This window comes from Tachyglossus aculeatus, chromosome 19 (assembly GCF_015852505.1).
Source record: "Tachyglossus aculeatus isolate mTacAcu1 chromosome 19, mTacAcu1.pri, whole genome shotgun sequence".
Classification (NCBI taxonomy): Eukaryota; Metazoa; Chordata; class Mammalia; order Monotremata; family Tachyglossidae; genus Tachyglossus; species Tachyglossus aculeatus.
In genome coordinates, this window is record NC_052084.1 from 37,067,340 (window position 1) to 37,090,356 (window position 23,017).

The following is a 23,017-nucleotide window of genomic DNA, read 5'->3' on the forward strand; positions in this document are numbered from 1 at the left end:
TGTTGTATATCTTTGTGGCATTAATAGGCTGATTCCTAATCTTGGTTAAGTGCTCTTTCCCTCAGAAAAAGCTTTCCCTCATCTGTGCTCTCCTATCATCTCTCTCTTTGAATATTCTCTTCCATAGTGCTATTTAATGAACTAACTTAATGGCTTCAAACAGTAATCCACTCTTTGAAAAATCTTCAGTTAAAGTGCCTTGTATTGGTGCCAGATTTGTATTATAGTACATAATACACTCATGAGCAGTTATTGCCATTAGTAAAATTTGATAATATGGATTCTATCCCCTAATGGAAGAAAGGTTTGCCTCAAGAGGAATTTATTGGTGTATTTCAGAATAGGAAAGTGAAGAATTTCAGGAAGATTACTGGCTTATGAATCTTTTCCAAGAAGTATGAGTATTTAGGAGAGTATGGGGTTATGATATTGAACAAATTGCTACCCCACTTCTTCCTTTCTTTCTTCCAGCAGACTCCTCAGCACATATTCTGAACTGACATTTAAAATATCAGTTAATCCATACTATGAAAATGAAATTTATCTTGATGATACAATGGCTACTACTCCTACCCCCCACCCTCCAATCCTTTGAAAATCATAGTCATATTTTGATCCATGTAAAATACTTTCAAATTCTTTTCATGAAAGGAATATTGGTGAGAGCATGGGTTTTGTCAGATGAAAATGCAGTGTCATTTTTTATAATTTATTCTCTGGGCCTTCACTGTTACTTTGTTGTAGACAATCATGATGTCCCAATAGAATCCACATGACTCTCCTGGACAGATCCCCCAATATTCATAAATATTTCCCATTTAAAATAAGATCAGCAGTTGCAGCATATAATTAATATTTCCAGGGTGATGCTGACATCTTTGGCCCATTGTGTCCTTTGAGGTACCCATTAGAAGTTGTGCCTGTTGTCAGGACTACATACATATCTGACAAAGTGATGAGAGGTGGGAAATAAAAGGGAATAGGTGTAGTCTGGAGTGTTATAGAAAGGGTTTCACATATGCTTCCTTGGCTTTTACAATGAAAGAATAGTGAAGGGTAAGAAGAGTTGAAGTTGGACAGGACAAAAAAATATCCTTTTGGGATCTTTCAGGAAGCATCATTGACTTTTACAAAGAGGTAATAAATGGTCAAGGGCAGAACTGGGATTAGAACCGGGTTCTCAGGCCTTTCAGTTCTACTAGGCCATTCCTTTTGCCCTCTCTGAGCAAGTATTGTTTAAATATACTGGATGGCTTTTATGAGATAATTTTATGCTATATGTCTTCCTTTTTCAGAATCTTCCATGAATTTATAATGAACTCTATTCTTCACATTCTCTTTTTGAATGGAGAGAGGGTTAGAGGTACCATTTATAGGTTAAATGTTATTAGAAAACTATGCATTGCATGACATATTTCATTAAAGTAGGGTCTATAAGCTAGAGCTTTAACAAGTGGGAATTTCACACATTTGACTGGCCAGCCTAATCATAATTACTTTTATAATTACTAGGAATAAGGATCAAATCAAAAACCATGTTCGGCTTTGTAAGTTGTACTAATTCTAGGTTCTACATCCAGAATTGGTTTTTGGTAATGAAGAGATGATATGCCACAATCCATAATATGAAAACATAAAAATCTAATAGAGTAAGATGTTGCTCTTGTGGAAAAAAGAATTGTAGCATATATTGGGATGTCAGAGGGATTGGAATCCTTTCTTGGATTTGCTCTTGATTTTGAAGACCAGAAAAGTTTAAGATTGATTTCCAGAAATTGAAAAGATATGGACTTGTGTACTTCCCCAGATATGCCCACATAACAATAATAGTAATAATAATAATATGTATAATATTTGTTAAGCACTTATTATGTGCCGGGAATTGTATTAAGTCCTGAGGTAGATACCTACAAATCGGGTTGACGTAGTCCCTGTTCCACATGAGGCTCACAGTCTCAATCCTCAGTTTACAGATGAGGTAACTGAGGCACAGAGAACTGAAGTGATTTGCCTAAGGTTACACAGCAAAGTGGTGGAGTGAGAATTAGAACCCATGAACTTCTGACTCCAAGGCCTGTGCTCTATCCACTACACCCTACATGAAATTTCAGCCCAGACTTCCAATTTGTGCTTATCCGAACCTTTTTAAGCATTGTAGAATTGAAATATTGTAATGAAGATCCTTGAGGGCAGGGATCATTTATGCCTCTTACTTCGTTTGTACTCCCCTTAAGGGCTTTATACAAAGCTTTGCACACAGAAATTCCACAGATTGCACAACAAATACCACAGATTGCAATATTAATGGTTTGCAATGAAAGATTAAGTATAACAAGGTGGACTTGAATTTGGGACCAGTAGACCCACACTTATACTGGCAGCAAATCAATCAGTGGCATTTATTTGGTATGAGGTTTTCCTTTTTTCCTTTCTCTGAGGCAACAAACCTAAGTGATTGGAGGATTGACTTGGAGAAAATCAGCATTTTTCCAGGGTTCCCAAAATAATTTATTTTGTTTTTACTTTCACTAGTAGGTTTCCAGAACTATAATCACAGAGGGACATGAGCTAAACAAGTTGAATAAACACAGATTATTTTTCATGAATTTCCCATCTTCAAAAGCTGATAACCTGCTTTCCTCCTAGTTAGATTGTGATTCCCGTGTGGGATGGGGACTGTGTCCAATCTGATTATCTCATATCCACCCCACTGCTTAGTACAGTGCTTGGCTCAATTACATAGGAATACCAAACAAATCAAAACCAATGTTCCACATTTTAAGACATACTAATTTTAGTTTCTACATCCAGAGTAGGATTTTTGGTAATGAAGAGATGATACGCCACAAGTCATAAAATGAAAATAGTGAGTGCTTAACCAATACCATAAATATTATATTATCACCTCTTTGCTGACAACTTTTTTTTCCTAAGATGACTTCCTGTGACACACTAACAATTACAGGGCTATGGAATGTCTAACAATGAACAGTTGCACCTCATGTTTCCCTTGAGGCTAATTCAGGAGGGAGTGAACAAGGATTTGGGGTCAACAGTAGAGAGAATGTGACTGTGAAACACTACAACTATGTTATCAAGAATATGCGTGGAGTATTTTTCTTAGGAAAGCAATGGATGTGCAGGAATCTTCTAAAACAGATTCGTTACCAAAAAGGTACTAGATCAGTTAATAATATTTATTGAATACCTGTGTGCAGAGCACTGTACTAAGAGCTTGAGAAAGTTCAGTAGAGTTGGTAGGTGTACTCTTTGCCCTTAAGGAGCTTATTTGATGGTTCCTTGTTGCCCTATGAGTCTATGATAAAATCGGAAGCCTGTGAGAGTGAATGCACTAGAAAGTAATACATGATGCTACCTATTAGAGCTTTTGGGAGTCTTTTACAACCATAGTCATAGAAAATTTTAAGGTGGTAAATTACCTTGAGAAGTCCCCTGATTTGTTGTCTTTCCCTTCTTAAACCATGCAGAAAAGAATATCACACAACCTACTAATGAAACTTCTCCCTTAAAGGGAAATTAAATTCCTCATTCTGCAGTTTAGGCAGTTTCTTTTCCTCTGACCTATGTGGAAATTGAGGTCCTCTGATCAAATCTCATTGCCATTCCATGTAAAACTAAGCTTCGTATTCTTTAACACCATCACTCATTATTAAGTTTCTCTTCAGCCTTCCATTTTCCAGGCACAGAAACCCAGTAGAGGATAACTCTGAATAAAAGTAATTACTTTTTGAGATTTCTTTCAAAGATACTGATGAAGGGATTATTTTAAGTAGATTATCTTTATTCTTAGAAGTAGGTTTGCCTCTACTCAAAAATAGGCTACAGGCTATCAGGAACCTACAGCCTTGTTTGTACTGTTCAGTGCTAGGTCAGTGGTTAATTGTCACCACCAGTCAAGATTAGATCATGGATGACATTCAGCTTTGGTGTTCCCTGAACCTTGCTGGAGAAGTCAGTTAAAGGCATTTGTCGACTCATTTCTGCAGTGTAATTGTATGTAAATCAGCAGAGGTCTAATGGGCTGGGTAACTACACACTTAATCCCACTTGTAAAAAAACACCTCTGCCTCATCAGCAATTAGATACTACTTTTACCACTTTATTTCTACTGAAAAGCTACTGTTTCAAACGAACTAATTTTTACCTTAAGAAGGAGAAGCAGTGTTCCCAGTGAAAAAGACCACAGCGCTGTGAGTCAGGAGTCCTGGATTCTAACCCTAGCTTTGCCACTTGCTTTCTGTGTGATCTTGGGAAAATTACTTAATTTACCTGGGTCTCGGTGTCCTCATCTGTAAAATGGGGATAAAGTACGGACAATCCGTTCTACTTAGTGTGTGAGTCCTATGTACATCAGAGATTGTGTATGATCTGGTTGCATTCTGTCTACGCCAGCACTCAACCAAGAGGTTGGCACATAGTAAGCACTTAACAAATGCTGCAGTTAATATTATCATTATTATTGCAGTATATACTCATTTTGGCACTTAAAGGGCATAATTATAGTATAATCATCTGTCCTCATGAATAATATCTTGAGTTGAGAAGTTCAGACAATGTCCTCATTATTGGGGTTTCCCAGGCAGCAATTTCATCCACTCTCTCCAGGGAAGAGGCTGGGAGGGAGGGGGGAAAGCAAGGCTTTAAGGGCTATTCTTTCTAAACTTAGAGTTCATTCTCAGGTATTGCCCAGGGGAATGTATGTGCTCTTAGCACCATCAAAACTCCTTGAGACATTCATCCAGAAACTGTTCTCTTCTAACTCTTGGTCTCCTAAGCGCTTAGTACAGTGCTCTGCACACAGTAAGTGCTCAATAAATATGATTAAATGAATGGAAGCTTCTATCCAGGAACACCAGCAAAAGATTATGAACCACTTCGCGGACTTGGAACAGCACTACAGACTGATAATGAGTCTGAAGAGAACTGGGGAGAGATACCGGCATACACCCAGAAAAACTCACACTCAACCAAAGGCACTCTTTGGCAAAACATTACAAATGCTGCTAGTGAATTCTTTTTCCTCTTCAGAACTCAAGTAATGTGTGGGTAGACAAAGGAATGAAAGAGAAAGTAAAGACTGGTATGGCTTTTAGGAGATTTACAGAGTTTGATGACAATGCAGCATCCAACCCTAAATTAAAGGCCTAGTAACTATAGTGGGAGTCCATCTCCTGTATAAACCTACTATAGAAGGCAGAGCTGCTTGAGCCGTTTCATGAATGTTTCTTATGAATCATACACAACCTCAATTGGCAGAAGAGAATCCCCAACAAGAAAGTCGAAGAACACAGTCGGCTCACTGACGTCGAAGGACTCCTTTCAATAGCATGGCTCCTGCTGGGTGGGTAATGTGCGGAGAGTGGACGCAGCAGGATAGCTAAGCAGCTTCTGTATGGGAACTGATAGGGAACACAGGGTAGCCTGTTATTGGGTAGGGACTGTCTCTATATGTTGCCAACTTGTACTTCCCAAGCGCTTAGTACAATGCTCTGAACACAGTAAACGCTCAATAAATACGATCGAATGATTGAATGAATAATGATGTTGATAATAATAACAATAATAATAATAGTTGTGGTATCTGTTAACCACTTGCTATGTGCAAGGCATTGTTCTAAGCACTGGGGTAAATACAAGCTCATCAAGTTGGACACAGTCCATGTCCCACATGGAGTTCAGAGTATTAATCCCCATGTTTTGTTTTGTTGTCTGCCTCCTCATTCTAGACTGTGAGCCCGTTGTTGGGTAGGGATTGTCTCTATCTGTTGCGGAATTGTACTTTCCAAGTGCTTAGTACAGTGCTCTGCACACAGTAAGTGCTCAATAAATACGATTGAATGGATGAATTTTACAGATGAGGGAACTGAGGCACAGGGAATTTGAGTGACTTGCCCAAGGTCACACAGCAGACAAGTGGCAGAGCAAGGATTAGAACTCAGGTCCTTCTGACTTCCAGGCCTGTGCTCTTTCCACTAGGTCATGCTGCTTCTCATAATCTTGTTCTGAACTTAATGGGGCTTCCTTTTTGGGGGAGGAATTTTGGGCGTATTTGAGCAATAGTACTGATAGTACTTCCCAGACTGAGCCCCCTTTTTCCTCTCCTCCTCCCCATTCCCCCAGTTCTACCTCCTTCCCCTCCCCACAGCACCTGTATATATATTTGTACAGATTTATTACTCTATTTATTTTACTTGTACATATTTACTATTCTGTTTATTTTATTAATGATGTGCATCTAGCTTTATTTCTATTTATTCTGATGACACCTGTTCACATGTTTAGTTTTGTTGTCTGTCTCCCCCTTCTAGACTGTGAGCCCATTGTTGGGTAGGGACCATCTCTATATGTTGCCAAGTTGTGCTTCCCAAGTGCTTAGTACAGTGCTCTGCACACAGTAAGTGCTCAACAAATACGATATGAATGAATATCATATCATATTATTATTATTACTCTATTTATTTATTTTACTTGTACATATCTATCCTATTTATTTTATTTTGTTAGTATGCTTGGTTTTGTTCTCTGTCTCCCCCTTTTAGACTGTGAGCCCACTGTTGGGTAGGGACTGTCTCTATATGTTGCCAATTTGTACTTCCCAAGCGCTTAGTACAGTGCTCTGCACATAGTAAGTGCTCAATAAATACGATTGACGATGATGATGATGATGAATGAATGACCTAGGAGTAGCCAATTCAAGAGTAGCAGCCCTGAGCCAGGAGATATCAATGAAAAAAACAAATCTCCCAGGATGGAATGCAATGCATTTCACACGACTCCAGTTGGAACCTGAAGCAACTGGAACAAATGAGTTGGATCTTGCCTTGATGAGCCAGCGTGATGTGAGGTAAAGTGCATGGGTCTGGGAGCAGGAGAACCTCTAGTTCCAGCTGTGCTTCTGGCCTGCTTTACCACTTGGGGTAAGTCACAACTTCTTTCTGTTTCGATTTCCTCATCTGTAAGTGTGGTTAATCATATCTGTCTTCCCCTACCTCACTGGGATGTTGTTAGAACCAAAGTGAGATAAAAACTTACGTGAAAGTGCTTTGAAAATTAAAAACACCATATAAACCTGTAGGTATGATGCATAATATTTAGAAGAATATTGAAAATTAGCTTGGTCTAGTAGAAAGAAATATGAGCCTGGGAATCAGAGGACTTGGGTTCTAATCCTCGCTCCACAACATCATATCATCATCATCAATCATATTTATTGAGCGCTTACTATGTGCAGAAGTGACCTTGGGTAAATCACTTCACTTATCTGTGCCTCTGTTGCAGTCTATGTAAAAATGGGGATTAAAATTGTGAGCCCCATGTGGGGACTGGGCTGTGTCCAACCCAATTAACCTGTGTCGCCCCTGGTGTGTACAGTGCCCGACACCATGCATTTTGCTCTTCCAATGCTAACCTTCTCACTGTACCTTGATAATAATAATAATAATAATAGTATTTAAGTGCTTATTAGGTGCCAGGCACTGTATTAAGTGCTGGAGAGGATACAAGTAAATCAGGTTGGACTCACAGTCCCTGTCCAACATAGAGCTCAGTCTCAATCCCCATTTTACAGATGAGGTAACTGAGGCACAGAAAAGTGAAGTGACTTGCCCAAGGTCACACAGCAGACAAATATTGGAGTTGGAATTAGAACCTATTACCTATTATACTCCCAGACCCAGGTTGTATTCACTACGCCATGCTGCTTCTCTATCTTGCTGATGACCTCTCGCTCACTTTCTCTCTCTGGACTGGAAAGCCCTCTCTTCTCAAATTTGGCAGATGATTACTCTCCCTTGCTTCAATATCTCCTCCAAGAGCCCTTCCCTGACTAAGCCCCTCCTTTCTCTTCTCCCAGTTCCTTTTGCATCACCCTTTATTCATCCCGGCTCTGCCACTTATTAGCTGTGTGACCTTGGGCAAGCCATTTAACTTCTCTGTGCCTCAGTTACCTCATCTGTCAAATGGGGATGAAGACTGTGAGTCCCACGTGGGACAACCTGATCATCTTGAATGCTCCCCAAAGCTTAGAACAGTGATTTGCACATAGAAAGCACTGAACAAATACTATTATTATTATTATTGTTATTATTATTATTATCCCCTCTCCCAGCCCCACAGCACTTATGTACATATCTATAATTTATTTATTTATATTAATGCCTGTCACCCCCTCTGGATATAAGCTCCTTGTAGGCAGTGAATGTGTCTATTGTTACACTGTACTCTCCCAAGTGCTTAGTACAGTGCTCTGCACACAGTAAGTGCTCAATAAATATGATTGAATAAATGAATGAATGAATGTGGTATTTGAATATTTGCAGAATTGGTTATCAGATGGCCTCTTTCCCTGTGTGGTTTGCTGGATCAACTCACAGTCTTGGGATATCATCTCTTTTCCTCCATAAATATCTAAACCTAGGCATGGTTCATGATGGTCTGAAAATGCTGATCAGGATACCCATCATGATAAACAAAGCAATGAATAGTAGCTGATTTTTGAATTGTTCAGAACCAAATGTCTTTCTTCTGATTTGTGCTTTATGTAAATACAAGATATGTAACTGTGATGCACTGAACAGTGTGTTCCAGCCACTTTTCAGGGATCTTGCTTTCTAGTCAGAGAAAAAGCATGACCTAAGGGAAAGCAGGCGAGCCTGGGAGTCAGAGGATTTGGGTCCTAATCATAGATTTGCCAATTTCCTGCTGCATAACCTTAGACAAGTCACTTAATTTCTCCATGCCTTAGTTTTCTCATATGTAAAATAGGGATTCATTATCTGTTATATCTCCTACTGTGAGCCCCATTTGGGACAAGGACTGTGTCTGACATGATTATCTTATATCTACCTTGTATTTACATAGCAAGTGCTTAACGAATACTACAATTATTATTTTTGGTTAGCATTCCTCAAATATCATCACCGCCAAAGTATCTCCCCAGCTAGTCAGATAAATATCTGCAGTTTGGGTTTTGGAAGGAAATCAACAAGGTAAGATAGGAGGGGTGAACTGATTGAGTGCTTTAAAGTCATACGGGACATCCATATGAAGATATAGAATCATGAGGAAATGATTTTTCATGTTCTCTGCCTTATATGTGTTCTTCATACTGGGACAGGGACTGTGTGTGATCTGATTATCGTGTATGTACCCCAGCATTTAGCACAGTGTTTGACAAGTAGAAAGCACTTAAAAAGTGCCATCATTATTATCTAGTGAATATTCATAGGACTATCTCCCCTACCAGCTCAGTTTTGATCAGTTCTATTTATATCTTGATGTTATTCAAATTTCTGCCTCTCTCATTGGAATTCATCATTTTTAGGTTTTAAATTGCTAATATTTTAAGTAGTCATTTGCCATTTTTCATCTGAGTGTAGTGCTTCTATTTTAAAATTAATATCATTTGAGCATCTCCGGTCCTTTCACCATAGTTTAAGGACCCATCTGCAGGAACAAATTAATATCTATTTTCCATCCAATACAGATGAACAGGTTGGGAGCAGCAGAGCTTGTAAAGCTCAAAAAAAGTTTTGTTTTTAAACTTTGTGGAGAAAGGGCATAGTCTAATTCTTTTCCAACAGACTAGGCTGCGCACCGATATTCTTACAATATTCCCTGATAGTTGACTTCTGAATCAGCTTCTCTAAGAGCACCAGGTTTGGGAATTATGAGCTTGGAACTGTACTGGGAAAAGGACATGTAGTGTATATCTTTTACCTCGATGGGAGGGCTTACAGCAGATATCGTGGAAGAAAGAGGATACACTGAGCTAACATTGGAAAAGCAATGCGGCCTAGGGAAAAGCGCCTGGGCCTCGGAGTCAAAGGCCCTTGATTCTAAACCCACCTACCCCAGTTGCCTGATGTGTGACCTTGGGAAAGTCATTTAACTTCTCTGTGCTGCAGTTTTCTCAGCTGTAAAATTGGTATTCAAAAATTGATCTCCCTCCGACTTAGATTGAGTTCCATATGAGCTAGGGACTGTGTTTGACCCGATTGACTTACATATAACACAGTGTTTAGAATTTTTCTTGATACGTTGTAAATGCTTAACAAATACCATAATAATAATAATTTACTAAATATCCGCAATGTGGAAAATGTTCTGGAAAATTTCAGAGAACATACTGTCCAAACATCAGTGCCTAGAGTCAAAGTCTAAAGATCTCTTATGAGAAATTTGGGTGTTTCTCCGTCCAAACTGGTACTTCTCCATCCAAACCACTACCTTGCTGGTTCAATCTCTTATCCTATCCCAACTGGATTACTGCATCAGCCTCCTTTTTGATCTCCCATCCTCCTGTCTCTACCCACTTCAGTCTATACTTCACTCTGCTGCCTGGGTTATCTTTGTACAGAAATGCTCTGGGCATGTCACTCCCCTCCTCAAAAATCTCCAGTGGTTGCCTGTCAACCTTCGAATCAAGCAAATACTCCTCACTCACGGCTTCAAGGCTGTCCATCACCTCACCCCCTCCTACCTCACCTCTCTTCTCTCCTTCTACAGCCCAAACCACACACTCCACTCCTGTGCTGTTAACCTCCTCACTGTGTCGTTCTCACCCATTCCACCATCGACCCCTGGCCCATGCCCTCCCTCCACACATCCGCCAAACTAGTTCTCTTCCTCCCTTCAAAGCCCTACTGAGAGCTCACCTCCTCCAGGAGGCCTTCCCAGACTGAGCCCCCCCTTTTTCCTCTCCTCCTCTTCCCCTCCCCAATGCCCCCCTTCTGCGCTACCTCCTTCCCCTCCCTACAGCACTTGTGTATATTTGTACATATTTGTTACTCTATTTATTTTATTAATGTGTATATAGCTATAATTCTATTTATTCTGATGGTATTGACACCTGTTTATTTGTTTTGTTTCATTGTCTGTCTCCCCCATGGTATTGACACCTGTTTATTTGTTTTGTTTCATTGTCTGTCTCCCCCTTCTAGAGTATGAATCCGTTGTTGAGTAGGGACCGTCTCTATATGTTGCTGATTTGTACTTCCCAAGTGCTTAGTACAGTGCTCTGCACAAAGTAAGCGCTCAATAAATACGATTGAATGAATGAATGCACTCACACATCTGTCACATTATATTAATAGAAATAGATTTCTGGTGAATAAATATGATTTGTTAAGCAGGAAACTTCTATCAAATCATGAAAAAAGCCGATCTTGCAAGACTGTTACAAGAGAAAACATTTTGTTATTGCTTTGAATTTTTTAGTATAGTTTTCAGGCTGCCACTCTCATTTTATAGTGAGAACCAATGATTCCTGCACAGAATTGCAGCAGTTAATAATGCAAAACTTCATCCCTTGACACAGGAATTTTCCTGTTTCTTTTGGAGGCGAACAAAACCCAATAGACACACTGAAAGTGTTTGTTACTGTATCCTGCAGAATTTCAGTCCTGTTTGCAATTTTTCTGCCTCATGGAGAAAAATTTTGAAAATGTTGCAGCTCACACTGTTTTTCTTCACAGTTTTCATGCTTCTTTTCTCAGTTTATCCCACAGCTTCAGAGTAACTTGTAATTCTCATCCAGTTCATGTCAGTTCTTCTCTTATTCTGTTTGACCAATTAGAGAAATCTGGTAGCATTTTTACCTCAAACTCTAGTGTGATAACCGTATTGCTTGAAATTCTACTGGGATATTACTTTCCATCAAAAAAAAAAAATGAATCAGGAATACTGGAACCAGATCTTCACAGTTACAACAGTGTGCATGGTTGACTGAATTTTCTGAATAATCTCTATTTTCACCTATGTGATCTGGATAGTTACTCGTGGCTTTGAGCTCCAATTCTATAATGTATTTTTTCATTGTACACCTGTTATATAACTATTTGGCATATTGGCTTTCATTATGGAAGGTCATTGTTTTTTTACAAAGTAATAGCAGGAAGGTTGTGGCTTGTGTTTTGGTCTCCTTGAAAAACATAGATACCTAATGCTAAGTCTTCAAAGCCACAGTAGCCTGGATAAAGTCATCCTTTTGGCAGAATTTCCCTTTTACAGCTTTATTATATTCGTGTATACCTGTTCATTATGGTTATTCCAGTTATCACTGGGATCGTAACCAGAGATCTATTCAGCACTAATTACCCAATCAATCGATCATGTTTATAGATTGATTGATTGGGTAATTGCTGCTGAATAGCCATAATAGGCATAAGCTAGTTAGACTTCATCCGTTGTATGACAGAAAAATGGACTCACAGCCCAAAACATTCCATCTGTTTTATTTAACTTGACTAATTATTCTTTTATTGTTACCAGGTGGTATATTTGAATATGTGGAATCTGGCCCAATGGGAGCAGAAGAATTAGCCTTCCGATTTGCCGTGAACACAATCAACAGAAACAGAACTCTACTGCCAAACACCACACTAACCTATGATACCCAAAAGATAAATCTCTATGACAGTTTTGAAGCATCCAAAAAAGGTAATATGGTGAATGTCATGTAATTTTTGTCTAGCTAAAAACTTCTGATATTTGGGAGTTGACCTGGAGATATCAACTTCTTCAGTACCCTAGTTTTCTTTGGTTTCTACTGACTTGTTCAATTCCTGACTCAACTCAAACTTAGGTTTTTTATCTGGTTTCATAGAAAGCACTCTGTGAATTGAACATTTTCAAAATTCTGGTCTCATTCAAGAAGGTTCAAATTAAAGCTCTTGGGACAAAACCAAAAATTGCTCTAATGTTATTTTGAGACTTGAAATGGGATTTATTTTCTGTGCCTCATTTTTAATGTCAAATAGGATGATATAATAATTATATCATATAATAAGTACCATAATATCATCGATAATATCATCATAGTGAGCACTGAACAAGTACCAAAATAATAATATCATCAATAATGATAATAATTATGATTGTTCATGGTACTTGTTCAGTGCTCACTATTGCTCAAGCACTATAGTAGGTACTGGGGAGATACTACATCATCAAGTTGGTCATAGTCACTGGCCCACATGAGGCTCAGAGTCAAAAGGGGAGGGGGGCAAATATTTGATCACATCCTTAATTCTGATCCATTGTTCCTTTCAGATATGCTTGAATGCCCAAACCAGGTAACAATGTATATCACCTATGTTTCCTCAAGAGCTTGAAAAAACATTTAAAATTCCATTTCTTGTAACAACTGATATAATGAAGGAAACTGTATTTCAGTAGTTACCAGGTCAAAGTTCTGAATTTCCTCAGTGATATTTTAAAGCTATAGTAAAGCTACAAAATCACTTGGTGAATTATACATTTTATCAAGAAATTCTTACTCAAATAGCAGCATTTAGTATGAGTAGGAATGTGAGTCTAATTGTTGTGGGGAAGTAGGAAGTGAAAGAGATAGTTTGTGTCCTCCAGGAGCTCACTAGACCACAGACCAAATTGGTAGGTGTCCTTTGTGTTGTATTTAGGGCAGATCCTCCTTATAATTTATTTTACTTTTTCTTGATTGAAAAAGGTGAGAGAACATCATCGAAAAGGGTGCGAAATAGGATGAAGTTTATAGGGCAAAATGGTGATAGGTTTTATGGGGTAATGTTACTTTTTGAGCTGTTAAATCTGCTACATTTTACATTCTAGTCTTATGCTCTAGTCTTATGCCTTCGGGAAGAAGATAAGAATTCACTTCCTGCCTGCAATTCCAAAACAAAATAGGGGAGAACCCATCCTACAGAAGAAACAAACATGAAGAAAGGGTTTGGGAAATAACCTCAGTACCATTATTTAGTTAAGTTCTCCTCATCTAGTACTTTTGTACTAAATACCCATTTTTATTAGAAGGATTCCTTAAAGAATAGTGTTTTCAAGACTATTTGAAGCTAATCTATTTCAAGATTGGTTTTATCTTGTGGACATGGAATGTGTCGCTTGCTTATACTTCCCAGGTGCTTAATACAGTGCTTTGCTCCCACTGAGAGTTCATTCATTACTATTTCCACTCTAAAGGTATTGGACCCAACAGTATCACAGAAACATGGCCAGCTTACCTGGGAGGGCAATAATTTGTTATGTTCTCATTTTGCTCTGTAAGATTTCTGTACATCAAGCCTCTCGGCATTAATGGAAGCTCAGGAAAAATGTGGCTGCTCAATATGAAATTCAATCAACCAATTTTATTTTTAAGCACTTACTGTGTACAGAGCACTGTACTAAGTGCTTGTATCCCTTTCTTTGTAGCTATCTTGTGCTTATCAAAGTCTGCAGTATTTCTGAGTTCAGGCCTCTAAGAAAAGAGATGATTTTAACATATTTCAAAGCCACTTCTGGGTTTTCAGGCTACTGAAAATGAACACTTTTGTCACTGTGTCTGCCCACAGTGGCTAGGAAACCCAGGTTGGTGAATTGGATAGGTGACAAAGTTAATAATTATTTCCATTAGTGAGCAACAATCCTCTAACAAAGACATGATACACTTTGACCTGATTCATTATAGAAAACCTTACACTTGATTATTTATTTATTATTACTATTATTATTGATTATTTATTTATTAAATCATTGGCTAAATAGGCCCAGCAAAGAGCACCTTTACTCCAGGGCACAATGTTCTCTACACAAAAGAGGTGTCACAGGAGCTCTAGAAATTTCTCAGTAAGGTGATAGAAGATGAAAGAAGAAGCACCTCCCCTGTCACTCACCACCAGAACACCAATGCATTCCATTTATGAATTTTTATAAGACTCTTGTGTTTCAAAGATAATTGTAAAATTCTGTGAACACAAATTCTGTGATTGGAGAAAAGGTTTTACCTCTTGGCCTTCATATGTACTGAGTGTAGGTTACCTATCTCACTTGACCAACATCCCAGCAGAATCTTTGGTCTCTGCAGCCTGGATTCCCACATTGAGTTTATTGTAATAATAATTATGGTATTTGTTAAGCACTTTGTGCCAAGCACTGTTCTAAGTGCTGGGGTAGATACAAGGTGATCAGGTTGTTCTACGTGGGGCTCACAGTCTTAATTCCCATTTTACAGATGAGGTAACTGAGGCACAGAGAAGTGAAGTGCCTTACCCAAGGTCACACAGCAGACAAGTGGCAGAGCTGGGATTAGAACCCATGTCCTCTGACACCCAAGCCTTTGCTTTTTCCACTAAGCAACACTGCTTCTCACCTGTTTGTACATATTTATTACTCTATTTATTTATTTATTTATTTTACTTGTACATATCTATTCTATTTATTTTATTTTGTTAGTATGTTTGGTTTTGTTCTCTGTCTCCCCCTTTTAGACTGTGATCCCACTGTTGGGTAGGGACTGTCTCTATATGTTGCCAATTTGTACTTCCCAAGCACTCAGTACAGTGCTCTGCACACAGTAAGCGCTCAATAAATGCAATTGATGATGATGATGATATCTGGCAGAGGTAACTGTTGAATTGCTAAGGCTTAAAACAGAAATCATACATAAGTAAACTAGAACCTGTCTGTTAATTCTGTTGTATTGTACTCTCCCCCAAGGTCATAATACATTGCTCTGCACATAGTAGGTATTCAATAAATACCACTGATTGATTGATTTGGGAAACAAGAAAAACACTAGTGATTAACCTGTCAAATTAAAAAGAAACGATAAACTTTTTCATCTATTTTTCAGGAAACAGTATGGGTGAATAGAATTAGAGGGTATTCACTGGCATCTTGGCTAGCCTTCTCTTATCTTTGATGGCTTTCTTTTCCTCCCCAGCTTGTGACCAGCTGTCCCTTGGAGTGGCCGCCATCTTCGGGCCTTCTCACAGTTCTTCGGCCAACGCAGTGCAGTCCATCTGCAATGCCCTGGGCGTCCCCCACATACAGACGCGCTGGAAGCATCAAGTCTCAGACAACAAGGACTCCTTCTATGTCAGTCTCTACCCAGACTTCTCTTCGCTCAGCCGGGCCATTCTGGACCTGGTCCAGTTTTTCAAGTGGAAGACGGTCACAGTGGTCTACGACGACAGCACTGGTAAGAATTCAGTTAGCTGTGTTGGGTGGGTATGTTTCCATATTAACTCCTGAGCATTGGAAGAACTTATCTTCTTTGTGACTGTAGGTAATTACAGCATAACCAGTTTTACCCAGCTGCATGTGCGAACCACAGCTGTTTGGGGAGGTAGGGTGGAGGAGTGATTAGTGAAGATTTGGGTAAGAAAAACACATCTTTCCTACCTGGCAAAAAAGGCTGGCAAGTAGAAGGGAAGATGTGACAACAGCTCGATTTAGCCTTACCTGGAGAATTAATTCCATTGACAATTTAACATGATTCCTCTGCTTATAAAATTTGAAAGAGGATAGTTGATGGAAGGCAAAATAATAGATGAGCAAGGAGTCCTGGCACTGATATTTACTGAGTGCCTACAGCTTACAAAGCACCATAGTAAGTGCTGGAGACTGTACAGCATATTCAAGACAAATGTTTGCAGCTTTCAAAGAGTTCACTGTCTGAAGGGAGTTCTCCTAAATTGCTTGGGTTATGTTCTTGATTAATCTCCCAATGAGGAAAACTTGCATTCTAATGCTCACCTTGAATGTTTCCTTGCCGACACACTCAACTGTTTCTTCTGACACTGAGTTGAATTCTATTTAGCCAGCTACACCTTATTGGAAAAAAAATATTCCCTAATTCCCCAACAGCATTGATCCCACATGCAAAGTGAATACTCAACCTGTGGGGGAATTGACTGTACACTCTTTTGCTAGACTGTAAGCTACTTGAGATCAGGGATGGTCTACTCACTAACTCTGTTGTACTCTCCCAAGATCTTTGTACAGTGCTCTGCACATAGTAGATGCTCAGTAAATACTACTGATCGTTTGATCCCTGAGAGCCATGAGGACACAAAGCATGGCCATGCAGGCAGTGAGGACTTGAAAGGAGATGCCGTGGTTCACATTGGTAGTTGAAAATTACGACTCAATCTAAATGGATTCTGACTTGAGTATCTACTGTTGCTTTAGGACTTTTGTGAGCCAGTGCAATTATGTTTCCTCCCAACCCCTGCCCAAAGCTATATGTCACTAATTCTGCTCCTTCCATTTCAAATTCCTGTCTATTTCATTGTGTTGTCCAGTTTGATGCATGATAATTATACTTTTCTGCAGGCACTTTTTTCAAAAGCAGATACAATGCTGTGAGTTATAGTGCTGGAGTTGGCTAAATCATTAGAATGATGTGAACAACAACTGCTTATTTTCATGATAATTAGCATTTGTTGTGGTCTTGGATGAATGCTTTTAAGCATCACAAAAGTCTGTTGGATCTCTGAACGATGTCCAAAAACGATGGAAAAGAATTGGCTTCTGAAATAAAACCATGTTTCTGTCAATCATTCTGTAGCATATGACTCATTTTAGAGATAAACTAAAAATAAATTAGGAGTGTGTCAGCTTGGAAGCAATATCAACAGTGAGTTGTGAGTGTTTACTTGCATATCACCAAACCCAGGTTTCGTTTATAGATCAGGAATTATTTTTGATGGTGATGGTCCCACTTCCCTGGGACAGAATTCACCTTAGTCAATTTGAGTGAAAATATTTATTTGGTTTTGGTCAGGTTAACATTATAAATTATGACAATTCCCTTTCTACAAGACCCATCTGTCCTATTTTATCTTTTATGTTAGCCAGTTCTCTAAGGTTAAATCAGAGGTTTGGGAAGACGGTGTCAGTAAAAGTGGTAATGAATTATCCAGACAATTCTAGAGATTTGGCTGAAATCACAGTTTCACAGGCAAAGTTGAGTGCTTTGCTTATGTCAATAATGATAGTATTAATAGTGGTATTTTAAAATGCTTACTCAGTTCCATGCACTGCACAAGGTGCTGGGGTAGATGCAAGATAATCAGGTGGGAAATAGTCCCAATCCCACATGAGGCTCACAATCCAAGTAGAAGGAGAACAGTTATTTAATCCCCATTTTACAGATGAAACTGAGTTTGTGACCTTCCATGGGTCACAAAGCAGGCAAGTGGCAGTGAGGACTAGTACCCAGGTCCTCTGACTCCAGGTCCAGGGCATTTCTATTAGGCCATGCTGCTTCTTCTGCTTCTCCTCTCATAAGATAACATGAACTAGGAACACCCACCCCTTCATTCTCCAAATATTCCCTTGCTTTGAGGCATCAGGAAATAATGCAATGACCAAAATGAAAAACTACAGTAATCAAATAATTTTGGAGGGATGGAAGAAGGGGAATTCCCATCCAACCAATGATCGTGGCTTCCATTTAGGACTGGATTTAGGTCACCGTTAATGAGACTTTTATAATATGTGTGAATGTGATTTCCTGGTCTGGGCATCAATACTGAACATGTGGAGGATTCCTCAGCCAGAAAACATCTTCCAGAATGAATCTGTTCCTTTTCAAAAAGAATTTGAAACTATGTGGCCATAATATAGAAGCTGACTAAATATACTATTTTAAGTATCATCCATAAAAAATTAAAGCACTAAAAGCAGTTGTGTTTTCAAATTGACCTATTTCATGACAAAATACTAAATTTTGGGTTGACATATGTCTGTCTTTCTGTCAATGAACTTTACTCATTTATTTGGCTGAATTTGTAGTTTTGCTATGCTATGAAACTATCAGATTATTTTGAGTGGATTTCAGGTGCTGGGGCCAGTTGGTTTCAGAATCATTGAATGTTATCCTTTCTAAGAACAGAGTATTTCTAAATTGGGGTTCTCTAATTCCAAGAGCAAATACAATTAGCAATTTTGTGTTAACCTAATTATTAAGTTATAGTTGATTACAGAGTTTGGTGAATTAAAGATTTTCAAAAGGGTTACAGTATCACTGATCTAGATGACTGAAACTTTTTCTTGGAGCCAAATTAAGCCCGCAGAAAATGCTCTCTGAAGTACTCTTTGCTGTTTCTGATGGTATACTGGAAATTTCTTTTCATTTTAGACAAAAGGTCAATTCTATTAAAAGTTTAATTCTCATTTCAGAATGACAAAAAGATGACAAGAAGTTTTTGATGAATTTTTCATGTAATTTTAAAGCATGTTAAAATGTGTGTTTTAATAATAAGTTTTTGTGTGCAATTGTAAATTAATTAGTTCTTTAAATTTCATTTGGGCTGGCCTAGAATGGAATTGGCTAAATAGCTGGTATGTTTAAAACGTTGTTTTCACCTTCATTGCTGTACTTTCTGGGGAGAAGTGGTCATTAGATTTCCTGCTGGGTCCTCTGTTGTGTGTAGGACAGTATGCAGAGCCCTGGTTCAGATGGCAAACAATGGGAAGAGCAGCCTTAGAGTATATTTTCAATGCTGAACTTATCTAAGTTACTTCCACCTAGAGGTAGACCTGTATTTTCTTGGCTGAAAAGTCTTATAAGAAGAGGTAGGTATGTCATAGGATGGGTTTACCACAGGACTGTTGTGTGACATTGAAATGCTTAGAAAATATTTTTTTAATGGTATTCATAAAGTATTTACTATGTGTCAGGCACTATACTAAGTGATGGGGTAGTTCTTCTGACTCCTAGGCCTGTGCTGTACCTACTAGGCCAAGCTACTTTTTGGTTCAACTCAGTTTAAGTTGAGCCTAAACTTTATTTAGAGAGTGTTTTTGGCTGACATTGATTTGACACAAAAAAAATCAAAAAAGAGGAAAATGCTACTGAAAGCTCTCTCTGTTTCCTGTTTTAGAAGAAGAAAGCCAATAGTAAGTGTCATTTGTATGAAAGGAACATGACTTCCGTAAGGAATCTGAAATTTAGTCACTTCCAGACTGAGGCAAGAGAGTCAGACAAAAATCCAAGCAGACACAATGGGATTAAAAAAGCAGGTTGCATGGCAGAAACAAAATACATCATCGGGATTACAACAGCGTCAGTATCTAATCCTTTGTTTCCTTCCTTCCCTATCAAACATTCACACCCACAGCAAGAATAGAGGGAAAGGGAAGGATAGAAGTAACTCAAGCCATCTGTTACTAAGCCATGCTTCTTGGAGGGCGCGCCACAACCAACTACCCACCCACATGACTCTCCACTGATGAAGAGACAATGAAGGAGGGAAAGCTGGAATGTTTTCAGGGTTGTGTCAGTGTAGGCCCCAGAACAGTGTGATTCTGATAAGTCCAGAAACTCTTCCCACCTCCACAGTGATGGGCCACTGTGGATTCACTTATGTAGTGAATCGTTGTTGTTCATAATATTGAATTTACCCTATCTCTGGATGACTTGGAGTTTCCTGCCAGCCAAGGACCGGGTCTGAATCAGTATCCCTGTAACTTTCTTGGTGTTGCCCACATATTTTTGTATTAAGTCTCCTTGCTGAGATATTTGTGCAAACAGGTCGTCACACAATGACGTGTGCTTTGGAAAAAAATGCTAAAAGAAAACTGGCAAAGGGTATGGGGAACCTTATTATTATTATTATTAATAAATGCCATCGAGTCGTTTACGATTCATAGAGACTCCATGGATATAATTTCCCCAGAATGCCCTGTCCTCTGCCATAATCCGCAACCTCTCTAACGGTCCTTCCGTTATCATTGCTATAGTCTCTATCCATCTGGCTGCTGGTCTGCCTCTTCCACATTTTCCCTGGACTTTTCCTAGCACTAATGTTTTCTCCAGAGAATTAGTCCTCCTGATTATGTGTTCAAAATATGTTAATCTATGTCGATTCATTTGATCTTCGAAAGACCACTTTGGTTTCATTTGCTCCAAAATCCATTTGTTTGCTTTTTGGGCAGTCCATGGTATTCGTAAAAGCCGTCTCCAACACCACATATAAAAAAAACCCGATGATCTTTCTAGCCTGTTTTTTCACTGTGCAGCTTTCAGTTCCATACACTGTCACTGGAAACACCACAGAATTGACAATTTGAATTTTTGTGGCAATTGTTACCTACCACTCTAAAAAGAAAGTAAAGGAAAAGCAAGATAGACATGCTGGTTAGATGGAGGAAATACAAAATGTCAAATTCAATATTCAGCAATTCAATTCCTTGTCAGTTACTTTATTTACAGGCTCATATTTTCAAACCATGGGTATTGATTTTAGCTTAGATACATCATTCATAATTTCAGTCTAGATAAATGACTGTGGGTTAGTGAAATCTCACGTTTGACCCTCAAGAGGATTTTCTGGGGTCATGTTACAGTTGAGTGATTATCTTACCATCAGCAGCTGAATAAGGCAGCTGTTTAAGTGTCTTGCTGTCATCCATTCCCCTGATGTATTCTTTCAGTGACAGTGTTATGTGACAAATATTGCTTTAATGTGGTCAGACCAAATGTATCCCCGCATCTTACTGTCAATAATGCTGTCTTGCCATTTTAGATCAAAATGGTTGCATTAGTGAACCAACTCTAAGTGTTGAATGTGGCATCTGTGGTTGGCACAGATTTCTAAGCCTTGGGGAGGGTTGGACATCATAGTGCCCTGCCCACCTTCATTTGGGTCTGCATCTGAATGCCATGTTGGAGCATCATTCTGTCAGTCTCCCAAACCTCCTGCTAACTTACCTCATTCAGTTTCCCAATAATCAATCAGTCAGTGTTATTTATTGAGTGCTTACTGTGTGCAGAGCACTGCACTATGCACATGGGAGAATACAATATGGTAGAGTTGCTAGACATGTTCCCTGCCCAAAACGAGCTTACAGTCTTATTTCTATTGTATAATTATCCTCATCCATTTTAATGCTCTGCACATAGTTGCTCAATAAACAAAGTAAAAAAAGTGAAGAAATCTGAAACTAAATGAATTGATGCACAGGGATGGTTTCAGATCTCTCATTATTTGCTCTGGGTTTTTTTCAGCACCTCGATTTCCCTAATAGAAGTAGCATGAGTCCAAGAGCACTGTGCTAATCTTTTTTTGAGTGGGTCTAAAACATAGACTCCCTAACTCTAATAGTAATAACTGTGTTATTTGTTTATTATATGCCACGTACTAAGCTCTGGAGTAGATGCATAATAATCAGATCAGACAGTCCTTGTTCACCTAATCTAAGAGCGATGGAGAACAGGTATTTAATCCCCATTTTATGGATGAGGAAACTGAGGTACAGAAAAATTAAATAACTTGCCCAAGGTCACACAGAAGGCCAGTGGCAGAGCCAAGATTAGAACTCAATCTTCTGGCTCTCAGCCCTGTGTTCTTTCCACTAGGACATGGTGTTTTTCTAGCATATTTGACTTTTCATCCATTAATTTATTCAAACCCCTCTTAAGGCTACTCATCTCTTCTGCCAACACAGATTTTTGTGGTAACGTAATCATATGTTTACCATCTGCCATAGGAGGAAGTGTTTCCTTTGATGAAATGAGGTGAAATTGTTAAAATAAGTTGGGGAGCAACAAAGAGTGAGAAAGAAGAAGAGAAAAGGTGGGGGAAGAGACTGAGGGAGATAAAGGTAATGGGTGTCAAACCTACACCCATTGATTAAACCCTCCCTGTCAGTAGCCTCATCTCTTAACCCAAGTGATTACCTTTCCTACCTAAACTTGTCCCTTCATGCTTAAAGAAGCACAGTTGACAAGTGTGTCATTTCCATAGGCAAATTTGACATGAATCACATGTGACCAGTGGTTCTCCTTGGCAAGTTGTGTCCATTTGAAGCTTATCCTTTCTGAGCACTTAGTACATTGCTCTGTACACAGTAGTTGCTCAACAAATGCTATTGATTTAGTGGTCCTTCTATCTGTGACCTTTGTTGGCTGAGCTGGTTGCTGCTGCTGGCTTTACTATTTTGACCTGTTGGCCACACCATGATTTAGCCCCTACTCTAATTGCAGCACACCGGGCTGTGTATGCATTTGTGCACACACGCATTTGTACATGTATGTGTGTGTGAGAGTTTTCAGACAAAGCCCTGAGCATCTACGTAAGATACTCAGGTCACTGACTCCCTAAAAAAACAGGATTGGCCTCTCACCCTAGATAGAATCTCTCTTTCTGGAAGAAGTGAGAAATTTGGATGAAGCAGGAAAGAGCACCTTGAAATCACATTGTGAAATAAATCAATCAGTAGCATTTACCAAGCC

At 38.9% G+C, this 23,017-nt stretch overlaps 1 protein-coding gene across 5 annotated transcripts in view; it reads left to right on the forward strand.

The window, feature by feature from the left end:
• Nucleotides 1-23,017, forward strand: part of GRIK2 (glutamate ionotropic receptor kainate type subunit 2) — a 304,612-nt gene that overhangs the window by 101,081 nt on the left and 180,514 nt on the right. For all 5 annotated transcript variants that reach the window (XM_038760909.1, XM_038760908.1, XM_038760911.1 and 2 more), the window contains exons 3-4: nt 12,292-12,459; nt 15,716-15,973. In XM_038760909.1, the coding sequence (XP_038616837.1) occupies nt 12,292-12,459; nt 15,716-15,973 (426 nt within the window). The remainder of the gene's footprint in view (nt 1-12,291; nt 12,460-15,715; nt 15,974-23,017) is intronic.